This window comes from Myotis myotis, unplaced genomic scaffold (assembly GCF_014108235.1).
Source record: "Myotis myotis isolate mMyoMyo1 unplaced genomic scaffold, mMyoMyo1.p scaffold_m19_p_10, whole genome shotgun sequence".
NCBI classification, from domain to species: domain Eukaryota; kingdom Metazoa; phylum Chordata; class Mammalia; order Chiroptera; family Vespertilionidae; genus Myotis; species Myotis myotis.
The window spans coordinates 78,977,299-79,000,994 of NW_023416314.1; the positions used below are offsets into that span (position 1 = coordinate 78,977,299).

Here is a 23,696-nt window from a genome sequence, read left to right on the forward strand (position 1 = left end):
TCTACACCCCCACCACCCCCTCCCCTCAACCACTCTTATCTCTGTAAGGAAAGCCAGGCTCCCAGAGGGGCCAGAGCAGCTTACATAAGCTGCAGGTGTCTGGGTCAGAGTCCCCCCAGTAGGACCTGAAGGAGGCTCTGTGCTCTGGGGAGCTTCCTGGGGGGTCGGGATTGTGCTAAGTAGGGGTTTTGGTTTCAGCCAGAGCCTCACAGGCAGGAGCGAGCCAGGAAGGCAGGAGCTGGGCCTCCAGGGCTGCCAGGAGGGTGGGCAGGCCCAGCAGGCCACCTGCCAGGTCCCGGGGCAGGAACACAGTCCAGACACAGACACGGGGCCTTTCTCCTTTATTATTTGAGGTTTCTCTGCATGGAAACACGAGCCCCACACACACACCCAGGCCCAGGTGCCTCTGGCACCCCCATAAGTAGTATACCAGTACCAGAGTCCCCTTTAAAGTTACCGATATAAAAAAGGAGGGAGGGAGGGGAGAAGGGAGGACCTGACCACCCCCTGGGCCAGGCAGCTCCTGGTCAGCAGACAAGGCTGGGGCCCAGGCCAAGGGGCAGAGGGGGACATTGGCTTCTGCACAGGAAGGGACAGGCGTTCCAAGCCCTGGGGCGGGGGCCCGGCCGGGAGGGGGCTCTGCACACTATGATACAGACGGTGCAGAGCTAGTGGTTATGGTTAAAAGTCCGCAGGTGAGGCCAGGTGGCTGGTCTCTGGAGTGAGGGCAGAGGACACATTAAGATGCTGGGAGGCCAGGGCTGTCAGCGCCCCCAGGAGCCCCACCCTGAGGCAGGAACAAGCGAAAGCTGCCTTCCTGGCTTGGCAACGGGAGGGGCTGGGGCGTCCACCTGAGCCCATGGTCCGAGGAGCAGGGGGGCCACACAGCTCTGCCCAGAGCAGATGAACCGTGGTGGCTGGGAGGTGAGGGGACAGAGGCCACCGCCCGCTCCGAGGAAGGCACTTGCAGCTGGCGTGGCCGGGCATGGTGCGGTGGGAAGGCAGAGCTTGGCGGATGACGAGGGAGAGGAACGCAGCCTGGGGCCTCACCCCTGCTCATGCAAACATGGTCAGCTGTAGCCACTGCCGGTGGAGGGAGGGGAGAGAGGAGACGGGTCAGCGGGGGCCACTCCAAGCCCAGTCTCCCAGCCCCCTGGCTCAGGCACCACCATCTCTCAGCCCCCTGAGAGCGACCCTCTTGGGGGGTAGAGGAGGGCCACTTTCTACCTCCTCCACCCTGGGAGGCCGGCTGCTGGCTCCTGCAGAGGCTTCCAGGGGCCTGGCCTCCCTTCCCAGGACCCAACACCCCACCCCATCCTTCCAGGACTCGGGTAGCCTGGCCTTTTGGGCTGGCTCTGAGGCCACAGGCTCCAGCGCCCCCTGAGGTCCTTCCCCGACCTGGCCCAGGAGGTTCCCACCTGAAATAGGTCGAAGGTCACGACTCCATCCAGATCTGTGTCCAGAGTTTTGAAAAACCCTGTGGTTCAAGAAAAGACGACATGGGGCTGAGAATTCTGGGGGAGCATTCCTGCAGGCCTCCCCTCCTGCCTCACCCCCACCTCCCCACAGCACCCCAAGCTCTCACCCACCACAGCCATTAGAGGCTCTTCCTGCTGCCCAAGAGCCACCCCCCCACCCCCCCACACACACGCACAGGTCTCCGGGCACTCAGCCCCTGGGGCTCCACCCCGAGACCTTGGCCTCCCTGGTAGGTGCCATGCAGGGTCTACACCTGGAGGTAGGAGCTGAACGGGACACTCACGGAACATGGTCTCCAGTCGCACCAGGCAGCACACGAAGTTGTCGAAGTCCACGGCCAGGTCAGGCTCCGAGTAGCGGGTGATAATGAGCTCATACAGCTTCTTGTTGAGCTTGAAGCCTGGCCCAGGGGAGCAGGTGAGAGCCAGGGAGGCACAGCCCAGCCCCAGGGGACAGGGAGGGGACCAGGGCTGAAGGGTGAACCCTCAGGTCTCTCCAACAGAGGCTGCTCCACCTCTCCCTGCTGTGTGGCCTCGGGCCAGTCACTCTCCCTCTCTGAGCCTCACTTTCCTCTGAGCACAGTGGGAACAATAAAAGCCTCTACCCTCATAGCTGCGCCAAGGGACAAAAGTAAATGCTGCTACCACCCAGCTCAGAAGCCGTGGGGAAAGGGCAGAAGAGGGTTGTTCCCGCACCACCAACATCGCCACCATCACCACAGGGACAAGGGCCAATTGTCAGGGAGGCAGCCTGGGGCCATCTGCCTGGGGCCCCACAGGTGCCCCAGCCTCACCTGCAGACTCGATGGCCATCCGCATCTCGTAGGCGCTCATGCTGCCCGACTTGTCCAAGTCAAACTTCCGGAAGATGGACTGGGGCGGGGAGCAGAGGGTGAGGGCTCAGCCGAGACAGCCAGCCCTTCCAGTCCGCCCCAGGGTGAGGATTGTGGAGGGGAGGACGGAGGCCAAAAATGTGGGTCAGTTGCTGGGGCATGTGGGCTCCGGAGAACCAGGCCTGAGGTGGGACCTGGGCCGGCAGCCGGCAGCCCGGCCTGGCCCGGGTGCGACTAAGGCCGCAGAGGAGGGGGACGGCATTGCAGCCGGCAGGGGCCACCTACCAGGTAATTCCGGATGCGGTTCCACAGGATGTTGAACTCCACTAGGCCCAGCTTCCCGTTGCCGTCCCGCTGGGCAGCCGTTAAGGGAAAAACCCCACAGCTGAAACCCCACAGCTGGGAGAAGGGGAGACTGGCCGCAGAGAGCGCCAGGAGCAGCAGGACCCGAGGACAGTCAGCCGTGGCCAGGCCGGCCCTGCCCTCTGAACCTGGGTGGGCTGGGGAGGTGCAGAAAGAGCACCAGCCTGAGGGTCTCTCGGGGATGCGGGCCCTGCTCCACCTCTCACTTGACACAAGGCCCGTGACTCAGTTTCCGCTTCCCAATCGATGGGATGACGCCCAGGAAGGCACCGGTCCACCCACACTGCACAGAGCTCTGTCCCTTTCTCTGCACTACTCCCGGGACGAGTCCCCCAGCCCTTCCCACGCCTGCACCCCAACCGCATGCCCCGCGGCAGGATACGTCCATGAGGTTGACCATGCTGCGGCAGGACTCCAGGCTGAAGCCCTTGGTCCGCAGGTCTTTGTCTGCAAGAAAAAGCAGTTCCAGCGCCTGGCCCAGCGAGCTTCCTGGGCCTGGCCTGAGGCAGTGCCACCAGGTGGGACAGGATCAGGGAGCCACCATCCCTGTTGCCTGGCTGTAAAATCTAGCAGGTAGGGGTCTGCCTCAGGCTCCAGGGAGAGAAGAGAAGGGTTCTGAGCCTAGGGAACAGCAGGGTCGGCGGTCGGAGGTCAGAAGGGGGGCAAAGGGAAGGTTGGTGGAGCTGCCTTCAGTTGTGCACGTCGGGGGGTGAGCCAGCTCTGCTCCCAAGCCACTCGGCCTGGCCCGGGTGCATCTTCCGGGAGGAAGGGGTCCTGTATGTTGGCACTAAGGTGCTGGCAGCGGCTCAGCTTCTAATCACAGGGCACCACGCTCAGGCCCAGAGAACGTGGCCCAGCAAGACGGCGCGAGGCGTTTGGGAGGAAAGTGGGGTGAGCAGGGCTCAGGAAGGTAGCGGAAGGTTCCCCACCCACAAAGACCAAGGGGCCGGGGTCAGCTCAGCGTGGGAGCAGACGCCTGGGTTGTGGGCTTCGGCGGAAGCGGGGTGGGGTGGGGGTGGGGCAGGACGCTCACGTTTGCTGATGATCCTGTTGAGGATGGTCTGCAGCTCCTTGACGCTGATCTCCAGGTCCTGGGGGGGAAGGGAGGATGGCACCCGCCCTGGGGAGAGGCTGCCCCCCACGCCCAGAGGCCCCTCCACCACGCCCCAACCTACCTCCCCTGCCAGCTGTCTGAAGAGGGTCTTGAAGCTCTCATCAATCTCCCCTTCTGAGAGCACTTGCTGGTTGGAGAAGGGGGAGCAGGTCAGGGACCCCCCCCAGCCTGGCCCCCGCATGGGCAGCAACTGAGGCAGGGCTGGGACCCCCCGTTAGCTGCCTGTCACTTCACCTCTCTGAGCCTCGCTCTTCTCCTCTGTAAGATGGGGGTCTAGTCCCCACTCTACCCCCTGCTCAGGATTCTTGTGGCTTAAGTGAGGAGGGTGCAGTTCGGCTCAGTGATGAAGGGTGAGCTTTGGCTTCCGGCTGCGCTACCCGGAGCAAATTCCTTAACCTCTCTGAACCCGAGCTTCCTGCTGAGGGCGAGGGTGACAGCACCCTGACAGGGTTGTTGTGGAGGACACAGGGTGAGCTGGGAAAGACCTCAGCAGGGTCCCAGCAGAGAGCGAGAGACCAGGGACCCGCACCGTGATTATCACAAAGTCCTCCACACGCAAACTGTGAAGTGCTGGGCTAATGGGGAGTCAGCATTCTTCTTACGGCTCCTGCCAGAGGGGACTCTGCCATCACACCCCTGGGCGGAGGAGAGGAGCAAGGCGGGGGGGGGGGGGGGGGGCACGCACCTCGTCGGGAAGGTTGGCCTGGACCTGGTCGTCCAGCTCCCTGTGGAGGGTGGGGAGAAAGGGGCCAGTCAGGGGCAGCAGGGGGCCTGCGGGGACGGGAGGCAAGGACGGGGCCCACGACTCACTCAGTCCCGGCGCTCTTCTCCGAAAAGAAGCGCAGCACGAAGTCGCCCTCCTTGTTGGGCTCGAAGGTGGACGGCACCACCACGTACTCCCCGGGCGGCAGGCGGAAGCGGGTGCTGACCTCCCGCAGGTTGATGAACTGCTCCGATCGGGCCCGAGACGAGTTGGCCAGGAAGAAGTCGCGCTTCAGGTGCACGGCCGGCTGGCCCACCAGCTGGTGCAGGGGAAGGAGGGGGTGGGGGCTGCAGCTGCCTGCTCAGCCCACCCTGAGGAGCTGCCCCCAGACCCAGAGCCCAGGCCCCAAGTCCTGGCCAAGTGCCTGGAGAGCTGGATCAGGGCTCCGTCACGCATCGGCTGCATGACCCTGACAAGTCATGTTGTCTCCTTACCTGTAAAATGGGGTACTGATCCTGCCTGCCGCACGGGGTGCAGGTGCGGTAACCATGCAGTAACAGTCTCATTACCACTCGGAGCTTCCCCGTGTCAGACTCCGTCCCTCATTTAACACTCATGACAGCCCTGGGGGATGGTGCTCCCGTGCCCATTTCACAGCCACTGACACTGAGGCTTAAAGCTTCAGCAACGTGCAGAACGCTCAGCCATCCACCCCCTGCTCCTAACCAGTGCCCCAAAGGCTGCAGCCAAGACTCATGCAGTGGAAACAGGAAGAGCCGGGGTGTGCATGTTGGGGGGGGCTCTGAGGGCCAGGGTTCCAATCCAGCTCCCTCACGTGTCACTTGCTCTGACTCCCAGGAGAGCAGTTTGCTCTGCCCACGGAACAGTGGGTGAGGGTCGGGGGCACTTGGTGAGCAGTAAAACGAGGTGACTCCTTAGTGTGGGCTGGCCACAGTACTGCTCCCCTCTGGGCACCATCAGGCATGTGTGTTCAGGGGCGTGTGAATCCGGGTGAATCGCGTGCCACACCTACCTCTGGAGGAACCTACAAGAGAGACAGGGAAGTCAGAGTATTGGATCCGAAGTCTGGCCCCAGAAGCTGCCTTTCAGGTGTCAGCTAAGTCAGCTCCCTCTTCCCAAGAGCAGCCTCTGGGACACCTTCCTCCCTCCCCCCGCCTCACGGGATGAATTTGAGGCCCCTGCCCGCCCCAAGCCTGGCCGAGGGCCTCCGCAGGTGCCTCCCTGGGCTCCTGGGCTCCTGCTCAGGGGCGTGATTCACCCCGTGGCTCAGGACGGGCACGCTGTCCTCTGGCGCCCCCTGGCGGACCTCGCCTGCTGTGGGCGGGCGCCAGCATTTCAGCCGGGTGTTGGCATCTTCCACCCGCGTGTTGGCATCTTCCACCCGCTCACCTCGTACACGGCGAAGCCAATGGTCTCCATGTCCCGGCCGAAGCGGCGCTCCCGGCGGCGGTGCTTCTGCATGAGCGCCAGGACGAAGCTGCAGCCTGACTCTCGACCCCCATAGTCGTCCTCATTCACGTCATCTGTCTCCTCCAGCCGGATCTTGAACTGGGGGTTCACCCAGAAGGTGGCTGCCGGAGGGGAAGAGGTGAGGGTCAGAGGAGCCGAGCCAGGCCGGACCCCCAAGCCTTGTCCTCCCCCGTGTGCCTCTCCATTCATCCGCTCGCTTAACCAAGTGCCACAGTGGGCCCCGTGGCAGACATGCAGCGGGGACACTGTCCTCGCCCTGGAGAGCCACATTCCTGACAGGGAGGCAAAGCCAGGTCAGAGAACAGAACAATCCCAGAGAATACGCAGCCGAATGGTCAGGGAGGGCGTTTAAGCTGAGAAGTGAAGGGGAGGCCCTGGGAAGCCCTGGGAAGCAGGGGCCAGGCAGAGGGAGAACTAAGCCCCACACACAGTGGGGCGCCGGTGTCTAATGGGGCTCCAAGTTCCAGTGAGCACCGGGCACCCAGGGAGGTGGCAGAGGTCTGCAGAAGCCGGAGAGGTGCTGAGGAGTGTGGATTGAATCAAAGAGCAAAAGAACCTTCTGACAGCCCACTGGCCTGGCTCAGTGGTTGAGCGTAGACCCATAAACCAGGAGGTGGGGGTTCCATTCCCGGTCAGGGCACATGCCTGGGTTGTAGGCTGGATCCCCAGTAGGGGGCGTGAAGGAGGCAGCCAGTCAGTGATTATCTCTCATCATTGATGTTTCCATCTATCTCTCCCTCTCCTTTCCTCTCTCTGAAATCAATAGAAGTATATATATATTTTTTTAAATCACAATACGAGATTATCAAACTATATCACCAAGCCACGGTTCTCAAAACTGCCTGGTACTGGCACAAGAACAGACATATAGGCCAATGGAACCGAACAGAGAGCCCAGGAATCGACTCAAGCTATTATGCTCAATTAATATTTGACAAAGGAGGCAAGAGCATACAATGGAGTCAAGACAATCTCTTCAATAAATGGTGCTGGGAAATTTGGTCAGATACATGCAAAAAAAAAAATGAAATCAGATCACCAACTTACACCATACACAAAAACAAACTCAAAATGGCTAAAGGACTTAAATGTAAGACGGGAAACCATAAAAATCCTACAAGACTCCATAGGCAGCAAAATAGCAGACATATGTCATAGCAATATCTTTGCAGACACAGCTCCTAGGGCAATGGAGACTAACGAGAAAATAAACAAATGGGACTACATCAAAATAAAAAGCTTCTGCACAGCAAAAGAAACCATCAACAAAACAACAAGAAAGCCCACTGCATGGGAGAACATATTTGCAAATGATATTTCCAATAAGGGTTTAATCTCCAAAATTTACAGAGAACTCGTACAACTTAACAAAAGGAAGATAAATAATCCAATCAAAAAATGGGCAAAGAATCTAAATAGACACTTTTCGAAAGAGGACATACAGAAGGCCCAGAAACATGAAAACATGCTCAAAGTCACTAATCATCTGAGAGATGCAAATCAAAACAACAATGAAGTACCATCTCACACCTGTCAGAATGGCTATCATCAACAAATCAACAAACGACAAGTGCTGATGAGGATGCGGAGAAAAAGGAACCCTCATGCACTGCTGGTGGGAATGCAGACTGGTGCAGCCACTATGGAAGACAGGATGGTGTTCCCTCAAAAAGTTAAAAATGGAACTCCCATTTGACCCAGTAATCCCACTTCTAGGAACATATCCCAACAAACATAAACACAATCAGAAAGGATATATGCACCCCTATGTTCATAGCAGCACAATTCACCATAGCTAAGATCTGGAAACAGCCTAAGTGCCCATCAGCAGATGGGTGGATTAAAAAACTGTGGTACATCTACACAATGGAATACTACTATATAAATACTACTATATATAATACCACTATATAAAAGAAGGAACTTTTACCATTTGCAACAGCATGGATGGAACTGGAGAGCATTATGGTAAGCGAAATAAGCCAGTGGAGAAAGATAAATAGCACACGATCTCACTCATATGTGGGATATAATGATCAACATAATTTGATGAACAAAAATAAAGCCAGAGACAAATGGTGGGGAGGGGGGGGGGTGTTAGAGAGCAACCAAAGAACTTGTACGCATGCATATTAGCAGAACCAATGGACAGACACTGCAGCAGTGAGGGCTTCCCCAGGTTTTGTTTAATGAAGTCAAATCTATTCCTGACAGATTTGACCCATTTTCACTGTTCTTGGCTAGCATTGTTTCAAAAATTCAAGAAAATGAAATATTCTGTAGAGCAGAAACTCCATAGTGGTGAATCTCTAAAATGAAGACATTGTTTTGCATGTTTGTGTCCTGCCTTAAGTCACTTCAAGGATTTTGAAAATAAACTTCAATAGGTTTTGCCCTAGCTGGTTACTCAGTGATAGAGCGTCAGCCTGTGAACTGAAAGGTCCCAGGTTCGATTCTGGTCAAGGGCACATCCCCAGGTTGTGGGCTCGGTCCCCAGTGGGGGACTTGCAGGAGGCAGCCGATCCATGATTTTCTCTTATCATGGATGTTTCTATCTCTCTCTCTCTCCCTCTCCCTTCCTCTCTGAAATCAATAAAAATATATTTTAAAAAAGAAAGAAAGAAAAAGAACTTCTGACAGACGTGCATGGGAGGGGCATGACTGGGTTAGGAATTTTTAATTAACTTATTTTTAAATTCAGACAAGGGTGTTGAAGAATTTGTTGTTCCTAAAATGAATTAGGATCTTAAAAGGCGGCTGGAGCTGCTGTGGACAATGGTTGAGAAGAGGGTGAGGGAAAGCAGGGTCTGACAGGAGGCCCAGCGCTGCAGAGGGTGGCGGGACTTGCACTTCTGGCCTTTGGTGATTCAGCTGCCTGAACAACCCCCTTGGCTAAAACAACTAAGTGCTGGATAGAATATGCAAAATTTCTTTTTAAAGGCACAGCACCACCACCACCCCTCCAAAGTTGACATTAATAAAAAAGCTAGACAACAAGTGTTTTCAAGGATGTGGAGAAATCAGAACCTCACGCACAGCTGCTGGGAATGTAAACATGGTGCAGCCACTTTGGAAAATAGCCTGGCAGTCCCTCAGATGGGCCAACACAGAGCTACCACGTGACCCTGCTGTTCCACTCCTAGGGATATATCTGAGGTAAATGGAAACATCTGTCCGCACAAAAACTCGTATGTGAATGTTCTTAGTAGCATTATCTATAATAGCCATACGGTAGGAAAAAACAATTTTCCATCAACCGATGAATGGACGGTAAAAGGTGGTATAACTGAACAAGGGAATATCATTTGGCAATAAAAAGGAACGAAGTACTGACACATGCCATAACATGAGGAACCTTGAAAACATGCTAAGTGAAAGAAACTAGACACATATTGAATAATATTGGTAATATTGTCCAGAACGGCCTGACTGGTGGCTCAGCGGTTGAGCGTTGACCCATGAACCAGGAGATCACGGTTTGATTCCCCGTCAGGGCACATGCCTGGGTTGCAGGCTCCATCCCCAGCAGGGGGCGTGCAGGAGGCAGCCGATGGATTGATCAATTTCTCTCTCTCTATCCCTCTCCCTTCCTCTGTCTCTAAAATTCAATAAAAACATATTAAAAAAAAATACTATACATCGGATCAACAAAGTCAGAAGGCATTTCTTGTAAAGTCTAATATTGACAAATTCCTTACAGCATTAACAAAGACAAAAGCGGCAGCGCAAATAAGCAAACTATGAACAGAGGACAGCAACAGACGAGGTATCAGAATACATACAGGATAACTTTATGCCAATAATTTTGAAAACAGATGCAAAGGATAAACTCCTAAAAAAAATACAACTCATGGAAATAGGCTCAAGGGGAAATAGAAAACCTGGGTGATCCTATCACCATTAAAGATTCGCAATATCAGAAGTTAATCTTCACAGGAAGACAGCTTTACAGACCAGTTCCCCCAAACGTTCAAGCAACCAATCATCCCCATCTCGCCAACTCTTCTAGAAAACAGAAAAAGAGAGAACACTTCCCAGTTCACTTTAGAAGCCAAATATAAATATAGCCCCAACAGCAACGCTAGGCAAGGTCAGTATAAGAAAGGAAAATTACAGGCAAATCTCACTCATTAATGCAAATGTAAAGCTGTTGTATAAAAATGTTATGCTAGCCCTGACCAGTTTGGCTCAGTGGATAGAGCATCAGCCTGCGGACTGAAGGGTCCTAGGTTCGATTCCAGTCAAGGGCATGTACCTTGGTTGCAGGCACATCTCCAGTAAGGAGTGTGCAGGAGGCAGCTGATCGATGTTTCTCTCTCATCGATGTTTCCACCTTTCTATCCCTCTCCCTTCCTCTCTTTAAATAAAAATCAATAAAATATATATATTTTTAAAAATGTTATGCGATGGTCCCTGCCCCGGTAGCGCTGTTGGTTATAGCATCCTCCCAATATGACAAAGTTGAAATTCAATCCCTGGTCAGGGCACATACAAGAATCAGTCAATGAATGCATAAATAAGTGAAACAACAAATCAATGTTTCTCTCTCCCTTCCTCTCTAGCTCTAAAATCAATCAATAATTAAAATGAAATAAAAATGATATGCTATGAACGCATTTTTATCTCAAAATGTAAGGCTGATTTAGTATTATAAAAGTGGCAAGTGTAACTTTCCATTTTGACAGATAAACAACACTCCACAGTCCTGGCCAGCATATTAAACAAGAATGCATAACAATAAAGTTATAAGAATTGGAAAAGAAGAAACAAACTCGTCATTATCTGCAGATGCTATACTGTCAATTAGAAAACCAAAGAGAATTTACAGATAAATCCTTAAAATTAATTATTAACAAGTTTGCTGGATACAAAATGAATTTAAGGGAGAAAGAACCCAGCTAGCATGGCTCAGTAGTTGAGCATAGGCCTATGAACCAGGAGATCGCAGTTTGATTCCTGGTCAGGGCACACGCCCAGGTTGTGGGCTCACTCCCCAATCAGCGCGCAGGAGGCAGCCGATCAATGATTCTCTCTCATCATTGATGTTTTTAGCTCTCTCTCCCTCTCCCTACCGCTATGAAATCAATAAAAATATACTTAAAAGAAAGAGAAACATCAATTAGTGCTGAGGATCAAACAAATCAGCAACTCAGGCAGGAGATGTCATTTTAAAAGAGATACTATTGACAATAGCAACAAGATGACAGAATCTCCCTCTGGCTGGTGTGGCACCAAAAGGTTGACAGTTCAATTCCCGGTCAGGGAACATGTCTGGGCTGTGGCAGGGGGAGTGCAGGAGGCAGCCAATCCATGTTTCTCTCTTTCTCTCCCGTCCCCTCTCTCTAAAAATCAATTTAACAATCTTAAATAAAAAATTAAAAAAGATGATTGATAGAGTCTCTAAGAATAAATCTCAAAAGATGTGAGCCCTGTAATGATGAAAATTATAAAATTTTGTCACATGACATTAAAGAAGGCCAAAATAAGTAGAGATATACAGTAATCCTCCCTTATTCATGCGAGATACAGTCCAAGACCCACATGGATGCCTGTAACCTCGGAGAGTACCAAACCCTATATAGTCTATGTTTTTCCCTATAAATACATACCTGTAATGAAGTTTAACTTATAAATTAGGCACAGTAAGAGATAACCAAAAGTTACCACCAATTAAAATAGAATAATTATAATAATATACTGTACTCAAAGTTATGTGAACGTGGACTCTCTCAAAATACCTCACACTGTACTCCTCCTCTTTTTTATGGGGGGGGGAGGTGCCACAACGCCTATGTGATGAGATGAAGTGAGTGGCAGCGCAGGCATTGTGACGTCCGCAGCAGCAGCCGACTGCCAGGGCGATTGGGACACGGCTCTGTGGGTGCGGCAGGGGCCTGATGACCTGGCTGCTACCAACGGGCAGGCAGCAGATCCGGTGAGGATCAAAGGGATGGTCCACGTCCTGGTCCTGCCTGCCCAAGATTTCATCACGCTACTCAGAATTTCTCACGATTTCAAATTTATGAATTATTTCTGAAATTTTCCATTTAATATTTTCAGACCACGGTTGACTGTAAGTGAACTTGCTAAAAGCAAAAACACAGAGGGGGGACTCCTGCACCACGTTCTTGGATAAGAAGACTCAAAACTGGAAAGATGGCAATCCTCCCCAAATTGATCTATAGATGCAATGCCGTTCCCAATGAAATTCTCAGAAAGGTTTTTCGGAGGACTTGGTAAGCAGCTTCTAAAATCCGCAAGGAAAATAAAAACGCAAGAATAGCGAAGAGACTCCCGAAGAAGAGATCGCCCTGTCGGACAGCAGGACTTCTTACAAAACTACGTCGGCGTGCTATTGGCAGAGCTATTGGCAGAGGGACGGACCAAGGGGCGGATCGGCGAGGCCAAAGCAGACCCACGCGGACGACCGCGGGAGCTCTGTGAGGGGCTGGAGGAAAGGCCGGCGTCTCAGTAAACGTACAGGGAACAGCGGTTGCCTATTTGGGAAAAGTGAAAGCAGATCCCCGCGAGGGAGAAGGCTTCAAATAGAGGGCTGGGCGCTGAGAGCGGCTGGAGCACGCAGGGCGTGAGAACCGCAGGGGCGTCTGGCAGAGCCGAGGCTGAGTAACCCTCATAGAGCAATGGCAGCAGCGTGGCGAGGAGGCAGCTGGACGGCAGCTGGACGGGAGTGGGTGAAACACTGGACCAGAAGGAAGGAGACAGGAGCGGGGCAATTCCTGAGAAATGGCTGGGGACGGGGCGGGGGGGAGGGGGGTTACGGGAGGGTGTCTGCATAATGACGAGAGAGAGAGAGAGAGAGAGAGAGAGAGAGAGAGAGAGAGAGAGAGAGAGAGAGAGAGGTGATGGATGAAGGAGCAAGGCTTTCAGAGGTGGGGGGAACGGGGTCCCCACGGGCAAGGACAGTTCTGCCACAGTCACAGGAGGGAAAGCAGGATGGCGCAGGGCCAGACAGGCTGGGGGTTGTGGGGTGGGAATGTGAGGGGGTGTCCCGCGTGATCAGGCCTTTCAATGACATGCCAGGCCAGGTGTGCAGATGAGTAACAGGGAGGGAGAGCGGTCGGTGCTGAGCAGTGGGATTGCCGGGGGCGAGCCAAGTGCTCGTTTGAGGTTTGTGGCCGTGTGATTCCTCCCCAGCCACATGGGTGACTCAGCTCGGACGGTGGCTGTGCCCAGTGAGAGGAGCAGAGGGAGCCAGGGGCCAGGAAACAGTTTGCAGGGACAAGACGAACCTGATGACTCTAACCTGGAAAGGAGAGGAAGGGAGGGAGGAAGAGGACCTCGCAAAAGCAGGGGGCTCAGGAGATCAGGGAGGTCAAGGCTGAGGGCGGCAGGGAGGGGCTGAGAGGGTTGAAGGCGAGGCCAGGGAGGGAGGTTTGGATCCGCTCAGGGTGCTGGCTGGACGGAGGGAAGGAGAAGGCTGCTGCAGGCGAGGATGGCAAGGGACTGAGGGGCCCGTCAGTGGACTGGGTCACCCACATGGGTCCAGAAGCCCAGGGAAAGGTGACAGAGGGGTCAGGGGGGACTGTGGGCCCCAGGGCAGGTCTCAGATGGAGGAGTGACAGCAAGCGCTGGCTGGATGGCAACAAAGTCTTCTTCCCTGGCTCGCAGCCTGGGCTCAGGCAGGATGGGGAGGCAAGCGTGGCTCCTTAGATTTACAAGGACGTTCAACGTTTTACTCCTCAAAGCAATTCGAGAGGTCAGCACCCGCATCCCCATGCCCCGCGAGGACCTGGGGCTCAGCGAGGACGCGCCCTGCCTGAGCCTTCCAGCCCGGAGGGGGGCCCAGACCGCACCCCGTTTGTGAGCTCTGCGTGCGGGGTGGGGGGCTCAGGTCACCTGGGTAGTTCCGGCAGCCGCCCGCGGTGCTCCCCCGCCGCCAGGTGCCGTCATAGAGGGTGGTGTTCCACTTCCGGAACCGCCGGCTCTTCAGGGCGTCGGGGGTCAGGTTGCAGATCTCCAGGCGGGTGAACTCGCGCATGAAGTCTCGGAATGACATCCTGGGGGTCGGGGTGCAGAGGTGAGCCCCGGTCTCCGGCCAGGACCCCCGGGGATGCAGCAGGCGCGGCTCCTGGGGTGTGGGCGGCGGGTGCAAGGTCCTGAGAGGGGCCAGGCTGAGGCAGGTGCTCACCAGAACTCCCCGTCCTCCATCTTGATGCGGAGCTGCTCCCGCTCGTAAGGGTCCACGTTGTTCCACTCTGAGGAGCTGTGGGGAGAAGGGCCTCTGTCCCTGGGGCCTGTCCTCCCCTAGCCCAGGTCACGGTCAAGGTCAAGCCCCAAGATCCCAGTTCCAGGGGTGGCCTGGCGAGGCTCACAGGCTGGGCCCAGGAGCCCAGGTGGCCTGAGCTTGGTCCCTGGGCCCAGGAACATGAGGACGGGCCCCTCTGCTCAATCCTGAGCCCACCCCAGGCTGGCAGCGCCCTGAGCAGAAATGCCAGGGGCACTGAGCAGCCTCCCCAGCCGGTGCCCCCTGCCCCTCACCCGTCACTCCAAGCTCCAGTCCACTCCACCTCGCCCCACGGGTTCCGCATCCGGATGAGGTTCACCATCTGGCCCATGTAGTTCACCTGTTCCCCAGAGCTCCCATCAGCGCCTGCCCGGCACGCACTGCGACACCCCTTCCCGCCACGTCACCCTGGCCTAGCCCGGCGCGGCACCCAGGCGCACCAGACCCAGCGGAGAAGCAGCTATGTATGCACACGACCGTCCATCGAGGCAGGCCAGGACACACACCCCAGGAGAAGAATCCCCCAGAGGCAAATAAGGGGCGACTGCAGGAGAGCCAGCCCCTCCCACAGCCCTGGTCTCAGCCGAGGGGCAAGGTCAGGCAAAGACGCGGGCAGCACCCTGTAGGGAAGGCCCCAGGGTACCTGCTTGGCCCCGGTCACAGAGTAGGCGTGGCCCTTCACCAGCTTCTTGAAGGTGACGGCCTCCATGTCCAGGACGCTGGAGATCTGCAAGGTCAGGTGCTCTGGTCAGGGGCGAGGTTCCAGGGACCCGGTCAGCATCCCTACCCCCAGGCAGAGGTGAGCCCCGAGCATGAGGGTCCTGGACAGTCCCCGTTATGGAACGGAGCGGCAGGCAGGGACCCCGACCCCATCTAACCCAACACCTCCAAGTGCAGATGCTGCCGCTAGAAGGGGCTGCCCGAGGGTTCCGCCAATGCCGCCAGGGTGGGGGGCTGGGCACCCTGACACCGCTTCTGGCCAGAGCCAGCCGCCCCATGCGCACAGGAGGCTCGCCGGGCACTCACATCGATGGAGCAGCCCAGCAGGGAGCCCCGCTCCAGGGCCTTGATGATGATTTGGTAGAGGTCGCTGGGCGCCTTGCGCAGCTCATACCACTCGGTGACGCCGCCGGTGAAGTCCTCAAAGCCCTCGGAGGTGCTGCCCCCCGACAGGGCTTCGTAGCTGCCGTTCACCCTGTGGGCGGCCCCGGGTCAGTGCTCGGGCACACAGAGGACACTGCCCCGGGGTGGCCCGCAGCTGCCCCCGGCCCCACTCACTTGGCGTAGGCCTTCTCGAGCAGGGCGCTCCAGAACTCGTTGCCTTGGGCCGAGTGCACGAACACCAGCTTCCCGTCCTTGGTGGGCAGCAGGTCATCCACGACCACGTCCACCCACTCCCCGAACTGCCACAGCTGTGGGGGCAAGGGGCACGGTGAGACCTGCTATGGGGTCCCCAAGCCTGAGGTCACGCCTCCGTCTGCCGCTTACGAGACCAGGTATCCCAGAGCAAGTTATGCCCCCCGAGCCTCAGTTTCCCTGTCCATACAAGGGGGCCGCGGGGCCTTCCTCACGAGGAACACTAACCTGATCCTGAAAGTAAAGCACCCTACAAGGGCAGCAAAGCTGCTATTCCGGAAACAGCCCCAGGCGTCAGTGGAGGTTGGAACACTCCCCCCTGGGCTCTGGGGAACTAGCCCCCTTTAGGGCACAGTCCCCACCTCTCCCCTCCGCATTCTAGGCCAGGGTGTGTGTGTGGGGGGGGGGGGGATACATATGCAAAGTGGGCGTGGACCAAAAATGTAGCACCCGGTCCTTCAACCACAGGATGGGCGGGGTTCCTGCAATCCTGGGGCTTGCTTCAGAGGTGCCAGAGGCCAGGTTCCCCAGAAGGGAGGCTTCCGGTTGCCCCTGGCCAGAAGCAGCCCCGTGCTGCTGAGAAGGAAGATGTAGAACAATGGGGGAAGGGGGGCTGGTGCACCCAAGTAGCACGGGTAGTGGGGGGGCTGCTGGACCGGCCAAAAGAGGCAGAAAGGAGCGGATTGGAAGAGAGAGGGAAGGGGGCGGGGAAAGGGACGGTGAGGCCAAGTCCCTCTGGACAGCCTGGGCAGGTGTGGCACTTGGCCACAGTGGACAGCAGCTGGGATCCGGTAGGCCAGCGGTCGCCACGCCAACCAGTGGTCCGTGAGGTCTGAAAGGTTGGCGACCGCTGCTGTAGGCTGTCTCCTGGGCCCCAAGGTGGGCGAGGAGGGAGGACAGTAAGGGGCTCCCTGACTAGGCAGAAGGAGGGGGAGTTCCCAGGGCAGGGCTGGGGCCACAGGGTTTCATCCAGGGTTGCTGGGGGAGGGGTGGTGTCTCTCCCAACACCAGCTCATTAAGAATTCATTAGTCTTTGACTTGAAAAATGGGCTTGGTGTGCAAACGTCAGGAAAATCTGGTTTAAATAGACTTAATCCCAAGTTGTTCTTTTCTGCAGGGCTGTTGGGGCTAGGGGTTGCCAGGAGGAGCTGGGGGCGGGGGTGTGGACACCATGGGTGGGGATGGCCATGTGTGCTGGTCTGTCTGTCCTCACCCAGCAGAACATTAATTTTTTTTTAGAGGAAACTGAGACCCTGGAAGGAAAAAGGATTTGTCCCACAGGACATAACACAGACACAGAGATCTTTCTACCCTTCCCGGCACTTTTTCTCGATCGGCACAGCCACCCGGGAATGCTGCCAGCCGAATACCTGCCCACCTGCCACCGCTCCACAGCTGACCGCCCGGATGGCACCGAGAGGGCACATTCCAGAGGGAGGGCGGGCCCTGGAGGGTGTGGCTCTGAGCCACCCTCACTGCAGTCTGAGGGTCACCTGTCCTCGCCTCCCCGGTGTTTCCTGCCACTCTCCCTGCCCCCTGCATCTCACCTGGAAATGGAAGATGCCGGCGTAGCCATCCTGGAAGCTCTGGCCGTGCGGAACCACTCGGTGCAGGAGGGTGTCGTTAAGGGTGAGAGAGGCGATGGCAGCCAGGAGCCAACAGTCCCCTGGGATGGGAGACCCCCGTCAGACCTGCTCTGCTAGTGCTTGCCCGTGCTGGGGAGAACCAGGGGTCCTCTGGGTGGCCTACCCCTCAGCTAGCAGAAAGCCCCAGGAATCTGGGCGAACCAGCCCCAGCACGGGCAGCCAGAGCCTGTCTGAGCTTGCAGGAGGGAGGGGTTGGGGCAGAGCCAGAAGGAGCGGGCAGAGGGAACTCCTGTGGAAAAAACACCCAGGACCCGCTAGGGCCTACCCAGGGCTCCCTGGCAGATGTCCGTGCGGGTGGCTCCGTCCACGATGAACTGGGGGTTTGAGAGCAGCTCCTGCAAGAGACCCAGAGTCCTGTCTCCCAGAAACGAGCCCAGCCCCCAGGCCCCACTCCCTACTGAGACCTGGAGTCCTGTTCCCATTCCTCACTCAGGATGGGGGTAAACCGAGCCCCGCACGGGGAAGCCCCTCTCACCGTGGGGCGCTTCCACTTGATCCCGTAGGTTTTGGAGGAGTTGGGGCCCAGGTCCTTGTAGCCCAGGCTCTGGGTCACCGGCGGGAAGGCGTCATCGCGGAAGAGGGCCCCGCTCTGCAGGCACCGGGCCCGCAGCTGCTCATAGTCCTGGCCCAGGTACTTGATGGCGTTTTCATGGCGGCCCAGGCCCAGCTCCTTGGCCCGCTGCTTCTGCACTTGGGCGGACACCCCGGTGCAGTACACGGGGGTGATGATCTCCTCGGCCATCCTGCGGGCGGACAGGCCTCCTCAGCACCCAGGCCTCCCCAGGACTACAACGGGGGCCTCCCCAACCCTGGGGTTACCCACATCACCGCTCCCCTCACGGAACGCAGGGCTCCGCCACTTCCTTCTGCTCCCAGGAGAGGAGTTCCCCAGCCCGGGGTGTGCGGGCCACGCCCTCGCTACCCCCCACAGAGCCACCACCTTCCCCGGAGCCCATCGTCCTGGGCCTGCTGCAGCCCTGGGCGGCCCGCCCGCCGGCCAGGTGGGGCAGGGCGGGGCCCGAGGAACCGCAGGGACGAGGGAGCGGGGAGACCCCAGGAAAGGCCTTCGGACCCTGTCGGCCTGCAACCCTCCCCAAGCCAGGCCAGCCCTACTCACTGCCCCTTCCCTGGCGTGAGGGCGGCGAGCGCCGGGCACCCGGGGTCCGTCCCCAGGCCCCGAGACAGGCCGGGCGCTCAGCGCTGGCCCTCCGTCCCTGACCCTCCGGCCTCCCAGCCCAGCCCAGCCCGGGGCCCCGGGCGCGCTGACTGCGGCGGGCGCCGGGGCTGTGCGCTCCGAGTGCCCGGGGCCGGGGCAGCCCCTCCGCCGGGCGCGGCGGCCGGATCGGGGACCCCGGCCCCGCCACTCGGTCCTCACCTGGAGGAGGAGTTGGGCAGGGTCGCTGCGGTGCCCGCGGCCGGCTTCCCCGGTGGCAGCTCCGGGCAGGGCCCAACCAGGAAGAGCGCTCTCCCCGCCCGCCCCCGCGGCCCTCCGCCCTCCGCCCGCCCGCCCCTGCTCCTCCTCCTGGGCCCCGGCCCCTTCCCCTCGCTCCCCCTTATCTCCCGGGCGCCTTCCCCGACTATCTCCCTCTCACTCTCGGCGTCTTCCCGCCCCGGCCCCCGGGCCCGCGGCCAGCTGCGCGCGAGGACGAATTAGCGAAAGGCGGAGCGGGCCGGGGAGGGGCCGGCCTGCGGGGCGGGGAGGGCTGGGGCTGGGCCGAAGGGCAGCGGGCAGCGGGGGCAGGGCAGGGGTATTTTTAACCAGGGGCAGCTGCTGCGGTGCCGCGCCCCCCCCCCCGACGCGGGGCCCCCAGGGCATTCCCGGGCGCGGAGCCGCGGCGGCCCCTCCTCCGCCCGCCTTTCCCCGCGCGCCACGGGAGTCCCGGCCGCGGGGCTGCGGGGGCCGCGGGCGGAGCTGCAGCGGCGGCGCGGGGGGCGGCGGGGAGCGGACCCTGCGGGGCGCTCGGCTCCCGGCAGCCCCGCCCCGCCCGGCCCGGCCCGGCCCGCGCCCAGCTCGGCTCTGCGCCCTCGCCACCCCCGCGCCCGCGGGAATGGCTCGGGGCCCTCCACCCGCCTTGGCGGGTCCCTGCCCCCGGGCGGGGCGCGGGGGACCGGCCCCCAGGCCGCAGCTCGCGGCGTGACCTTGGATGAGTCCTTCCCCGGCCGCTCGGCTTCCCGGTTCGCGGCGCGAACGGGACGGAGACGAGCGATGGTGGGGACCGGCTTGCTCATTCGCCCCGGGAAGCTGCGAGCGGTGGGCATCCCTGCCCTTTCCCCTGGGACCTCGGCCCGCAGCCCTGGGAGCGCCCTGTGCCACCCGACCCAGGAGGGGGCAGCCGAGGCTGCGAGCTGGGCCTGGGCCCACCCGGACCCCGAGCCCCGGCCTCCGGAACGGCGAGGAGTTGAAGGGCCACGGAGGAGGGAGGGGCTCTGGGGCGATCCCTCTGCCAGGTCCTCGCCCTGGCCTCGGGGGCCCAGCCCAGCGGCTGTGCAGCGCCCGTAGGGTGCACACACAGCATTGGGGGGCCGGGGGGACAGTGCACAGCGCTCCTAGCATCTTAGGACACCGGGCAGGTTAAGAGCAACTCAGCTCATCGGACTCCACCGTCACTCCCGTTTACCAAGGAGGGAAACTGCAGCCGGACAGGTGTGGCTCCCTCACCTGGTGAGTCAGAGCTGCAGCCAGCGCCCCTCACCGTCCACCGTTCAGCGTTTGTGTGTCCGGTTGGTGGTGACTCAGCCCTCTGGCAGGCAGCTCCTTGCACAGAGACCCGTGACCAAGGCCGACCAGCCCAGCTGGGGGAGGGGGCCCTGCTGGTCCCGTCCGGGGATAAAGCCCGTGAGTCTAGGAGTTGGCTGGTGGGGAGGTGCTGGAGAGGGCGTTCCCAGCCGGAAGCTGCAGGTGCAGAGGTACAGAGGCCAGGGCCGCTCCGGCCAATGAGGGGAACGTCCAGCGCCTTGTGGTCAGATCACAGGGAACAGGGACCTTGACGAGGAAGGATGCTCGGGGCAGGTACCAAAGGTCACCCCTCCCGCCAAAGCCCTCGGGCTGGACCTGTGTGTCCCACCGTCTCCAGAATCACCTTCACAAACCTGTCCCTCCTCCTGTGACCCATTGTTCACCCAGTGGCACTGGTCACCTCCCAGTGTCCGAGGCACTGTGTTGACCTGGGCGTAAGAGGGTGAAGACCATGGCCTCAGCCCCCCAAGGAGGCAGACATGACTCAGTTATCACCCCACAGTGAATTGGAAGGAGAATTGGTGCTGAGGCGGGCGTGGGGGGATGGCCTGGGCACAGGGGAGGGGAGGTATAGGGATGTGCTTAGTGTTGCTTGAGCAGAAGGAGAAAGGAAGGGAAAGGTTATGACGGGGCCGGGTAGGCTGTGGGAGTTTAGATTTTATTCTACTTGAGCTCAGATTTGTACAAATGCAGGAGGAGGATGCATGGGAGTGGGCTGGGTGGGCGAGAGAGGTTTGAAACACCAGGGAAAGGGACTGGTGTTTCAAACCAGGGAGGTGATGGGCACAAGAGAGAAGTAGATGAACTTGACGACTATTTAGGATGCACCACATCAAAATTTAACTCACACTGGATTATACATGTACATGTAAACTCTAAAACTATGAAACTTCTAGAAGAAAGCTTAGGAAATACCTTAATGGTCTTGGGTTTGGCGAAGATTTCATAAATATGTACATAAAGCACAAACAATAAAAGAAAAAAGGTTTAACTTCATCAAAAAACACTTGTTCTTTAGAAGGTACTATTATGAAAAAGCCACAAATGAAGAGGAAATAATTGTCAAAATTATTGAGGGCTTGTATTTAGAATACATAAATAACTTTTACCACTTAAAAATAACTCAATAGCCCTGGCTGGTTTTGCTCAGTGGTTAGAGCATCGGCCGGGGACTGAAGGGTCCCGAGGTTGCAGGCTGGATCCCTAGCCCTGGTCAGGGCGCCTGTGGTAGGCCACCAATCGATGTGTCTCTCTCACATCGATGTTTCTCTTTCTCTGTCTCCCCCCCCCCCCATTCTCTCTAAAAAATCAATGGAACAATATCCCCAGGTGAGGATTAACAAAAAAATAATAATTCAATAAAAATGGGCAAAAGATTTGAATAGACACTTCACTCAAGAAGATATATGAATGGCAAATAAGCCACGAAAAATTGCCCAACACATTATTCACTGGGGAAATGCAAATGAATAGAAGGGTGCACTCTGGCCAGTGTGGCTCAGTTGGTCCAGGCACCTGTTCGACTCCCAGTCAGGGCACATGCCTGGGTTGTGGTTCAACCCCAGGTTGGGTGTTTATAGGAGGCAGCCGGTCAGTGTTTCTCTCCCACGTGGATGTCTCTCTCCTCTCTCTCTAAAAATCACTAAATGGGTGTTCTCAGGTAAGGATTTTTAAAAAAAGATGGGTGGTTGCCAAGAGTTCAGGGGCGGAAGGAGGAATGAATAGGGGAGCACAGGGCATTTGTAGGGCAGTGAAACTATATGATACTGTGAAGGTGGATACATGACATGCATTTGTCAAACCCCTGTGATGTACAAAACTGAGTGAATCCTAATGTAAACTGTGGACTTTAATTAATAATAATGTATCAATATTGGTTCATCAGTTGTAACAAATGCGCCACAGTAATGCAAGATGTTAGTAATAGAAGGAACTGTGTCAGAGGGAGAGGGGATCTATGGGGATTCTCTCTACTTGCTGAGCAATTTTTTCCCCTAAAAGCAGATTGTTTAGGTTTATTTAAAAAACACACACACAGGAACAATGGTTCATTTCTCCAGTGGTGGACATCCACATCATAATCCTCCTCGTTTGGCATCACCAACGGCTCCCAAACATCAAAGGCAAATGCATCTGGGAACGTAACGTCTCCAAGAGCTTTGTCAAGTGCCACAGCGAATCCATCTGGATCACCTTTGCCCTTCCCAGCTTCAGCTATTGTGGTGGCTCATTCAATACCTCGAATTCCCATGCACAAGTCAAGATGATCATCAGTCTTCTCAATTGCCGGGGCACTGGTTTCAGAGGGCGCTTCTCCCACAGTGGCAGGGTCTTTGGATCTCAGGCGAAGTGTTTCTCTTCTGGTACCAATTTTTCCTGTCGAGGTCCGTTCAGCTTTTGACCTTGGCTCTATTTTGCTCGCTGTGAAGAGAGTATGCATTTCCTGGCCTGTGCACCATGATGATATGGAAATTCTGGACTGGAAACGCGTGGTGTTCCCCTGGGCAGGATGGTTTTTCCCTGGGCTCTTTGTCTGTTGGAGTCAAAGAATGAAATCACGGACAGAAGACTGTGTAGTAAAGGTGGCAATTTATTGGAGAACAAGTACAGACTCCCACGTGGGGAGGGGGAGAGAGTCCCCGCTGAGCAATTTTTCTGTGAACCTAAAACTGCTCTGAAAAACAGTCTATCTTTAAAAAAGAAAAAAAAATGCTGAACATACATATGACCCAGCCATTCTACTCCTAGGCAATCCTGTATAATAAAAGCCTAATATGCTAAGTGTCTGGTTGGTCATCCGTTCATCCAATCAAAGCACAATATGCTAATGATATGCTTAGGCCACTCAACCGCTCGCTGTGATGTGCGCTGACCACTAGGGGGCAGACGCTCAGACTGGTAGGTTAGCTTGCTGCTGGGGTCCAGCCAATTCGGACTTAGTGAGATGGGCTGGACATGCCCTGGAGCCCTCCCACAGTCCCTCCCCAGCTGGCCAACTGCCTGTGCCCCTCCCTGGCCCCAATCATGCACTGGTGGGGTCCCTCGGCCGGGCCTGTGCCCTTTCACAATCTGGGACCCCTCAGGGGATGTCAGACAGCCAGTTTCAGCCTGATCCTGCAGGCCAGGCCGAGGGACCCCACTGGTGCATGAATTCATGCACTGGATTTCTAGTGTTACCCATAAAAGCATATGTCCATATAATGACTTGTGCATGAATATTCATTGTAGTTGTACCTGTAATGGCCCAAACCAGCAACAACCAAATGTTCATCAACAAATTGTGAGCATACAATACTACTCAGCAGTAAAAAGGAACAATAATGGGTGAATCTCAGAATAATTTATACTGAGTGTAAGAAGCCAGACAAGAGTACATACTAAAAAAAGGAGAGAAAAAAATAAAAATTAAAAAAAGGAGAGAGTACATATTCATATGATTCCACTTATATGAAAATTCTAAAAAAGGAACGCCAATTTAGTGACAGAAAGCAAATCAGTAGTTGATGGAGGTGCTAGCAGATGGCAATGGGTGGGAAGGAGGGATTATCAAGGGGCTTGAGGAAACTTATTGGATGATGGATATGTTAATTATCTTGATCAGTAATGGTTTTAAGGGTATATACATGTCAAAACAAAAATGTACATTTTAAGTGTATGTGGTTTATTGCATGTCAACTATGCCTTAATAAAAGATTAAGTTTTCACCCTAGCTGGTTTTGCTCAGTGGATA

At 56.7% G+C, this 23,696-nt stretch overlaps 1 protein-coding gene across 3 annotated transcripts; it reads right to left on the reverse strand.

Moving 5' to 3' along the window:
• Positions 1-324: 324 nt before the first annotated feature.
• On the reverse strand, positions 325-18,739 carry CAPN1 (calpain 1). Of its 3 annotated transcripts, none has more exons than XM_036326698.1 (22): positions 18,605-18,739; positions 17,705-17,972; positions 17,495-17,564; positions 17,131-17,249; positions 15,506-15,639; positions 15,254-15,422; positions 14,871-14,954; positions 14,482-14,567; positions 14,132-14,206; positions 13,840-14,000; positions 5,902-6,083; positions 5,525-5,536; positions 4,599-4,810; positions 4,474-4,513; positions 3,850-3,915; positions 3,708-3,765; positions 3,057-3,121; positions 2,597-2,665; positions 2,273-2,351; positions 1,763-1,879; positions 1,419-1,477; positions 325-1,083 (listed from the first exon to the last, which is right to left on the reverse strand). In XM_036326698.1, exons 2-22 carry the CDS (start codon positions 17,969-17,971, stop codon positions 1,057-1,059), a joined length of 2,151 nt encoding a protein of 716 aa, XP_036182591.1. In that variant the 5' UTR covers position 17,972; positions 18,605-18,739; the 3' UTR covers positions 325-1,056. The 3 variants fall into 3 exon arrangements, with proteins under 3 accessions (XP_036182591.1, XP_036182592.1, XP_036182590.1); XM_036326699.1 differs by lacking the exon at positions 18,605-18,739 and adding an exon at positions 18,347-18,495; XM_036326697.1 differs by lacking the exon at positions 18,605-18,739 and adding an exon at positions 18,053-18,075.
• Positions 18,740-23,696: the final 4,957 nt, after the last annotated feature.

Excerpts from the sequence above, each read along its gene's own strand:
- CAPN1 (XM_036326697.1), bottom strand. Across the intron at positions 6,084-13,839 it reads CGGCTGCCGGAACTACCCAG|CCACCTTCTGGGTGAACCCC; the intron begins GTGACCTGAGCC and ends CCCCTCCGGCAG. Across the intron at positions 1,880-2,272 it reads GATGGCCATCGAGTCTGCAG|GCTTCAAGCTCAACAAGAAG; the intron begins GTGAGGCTGGGG and ends CCCCTGGGCCAG.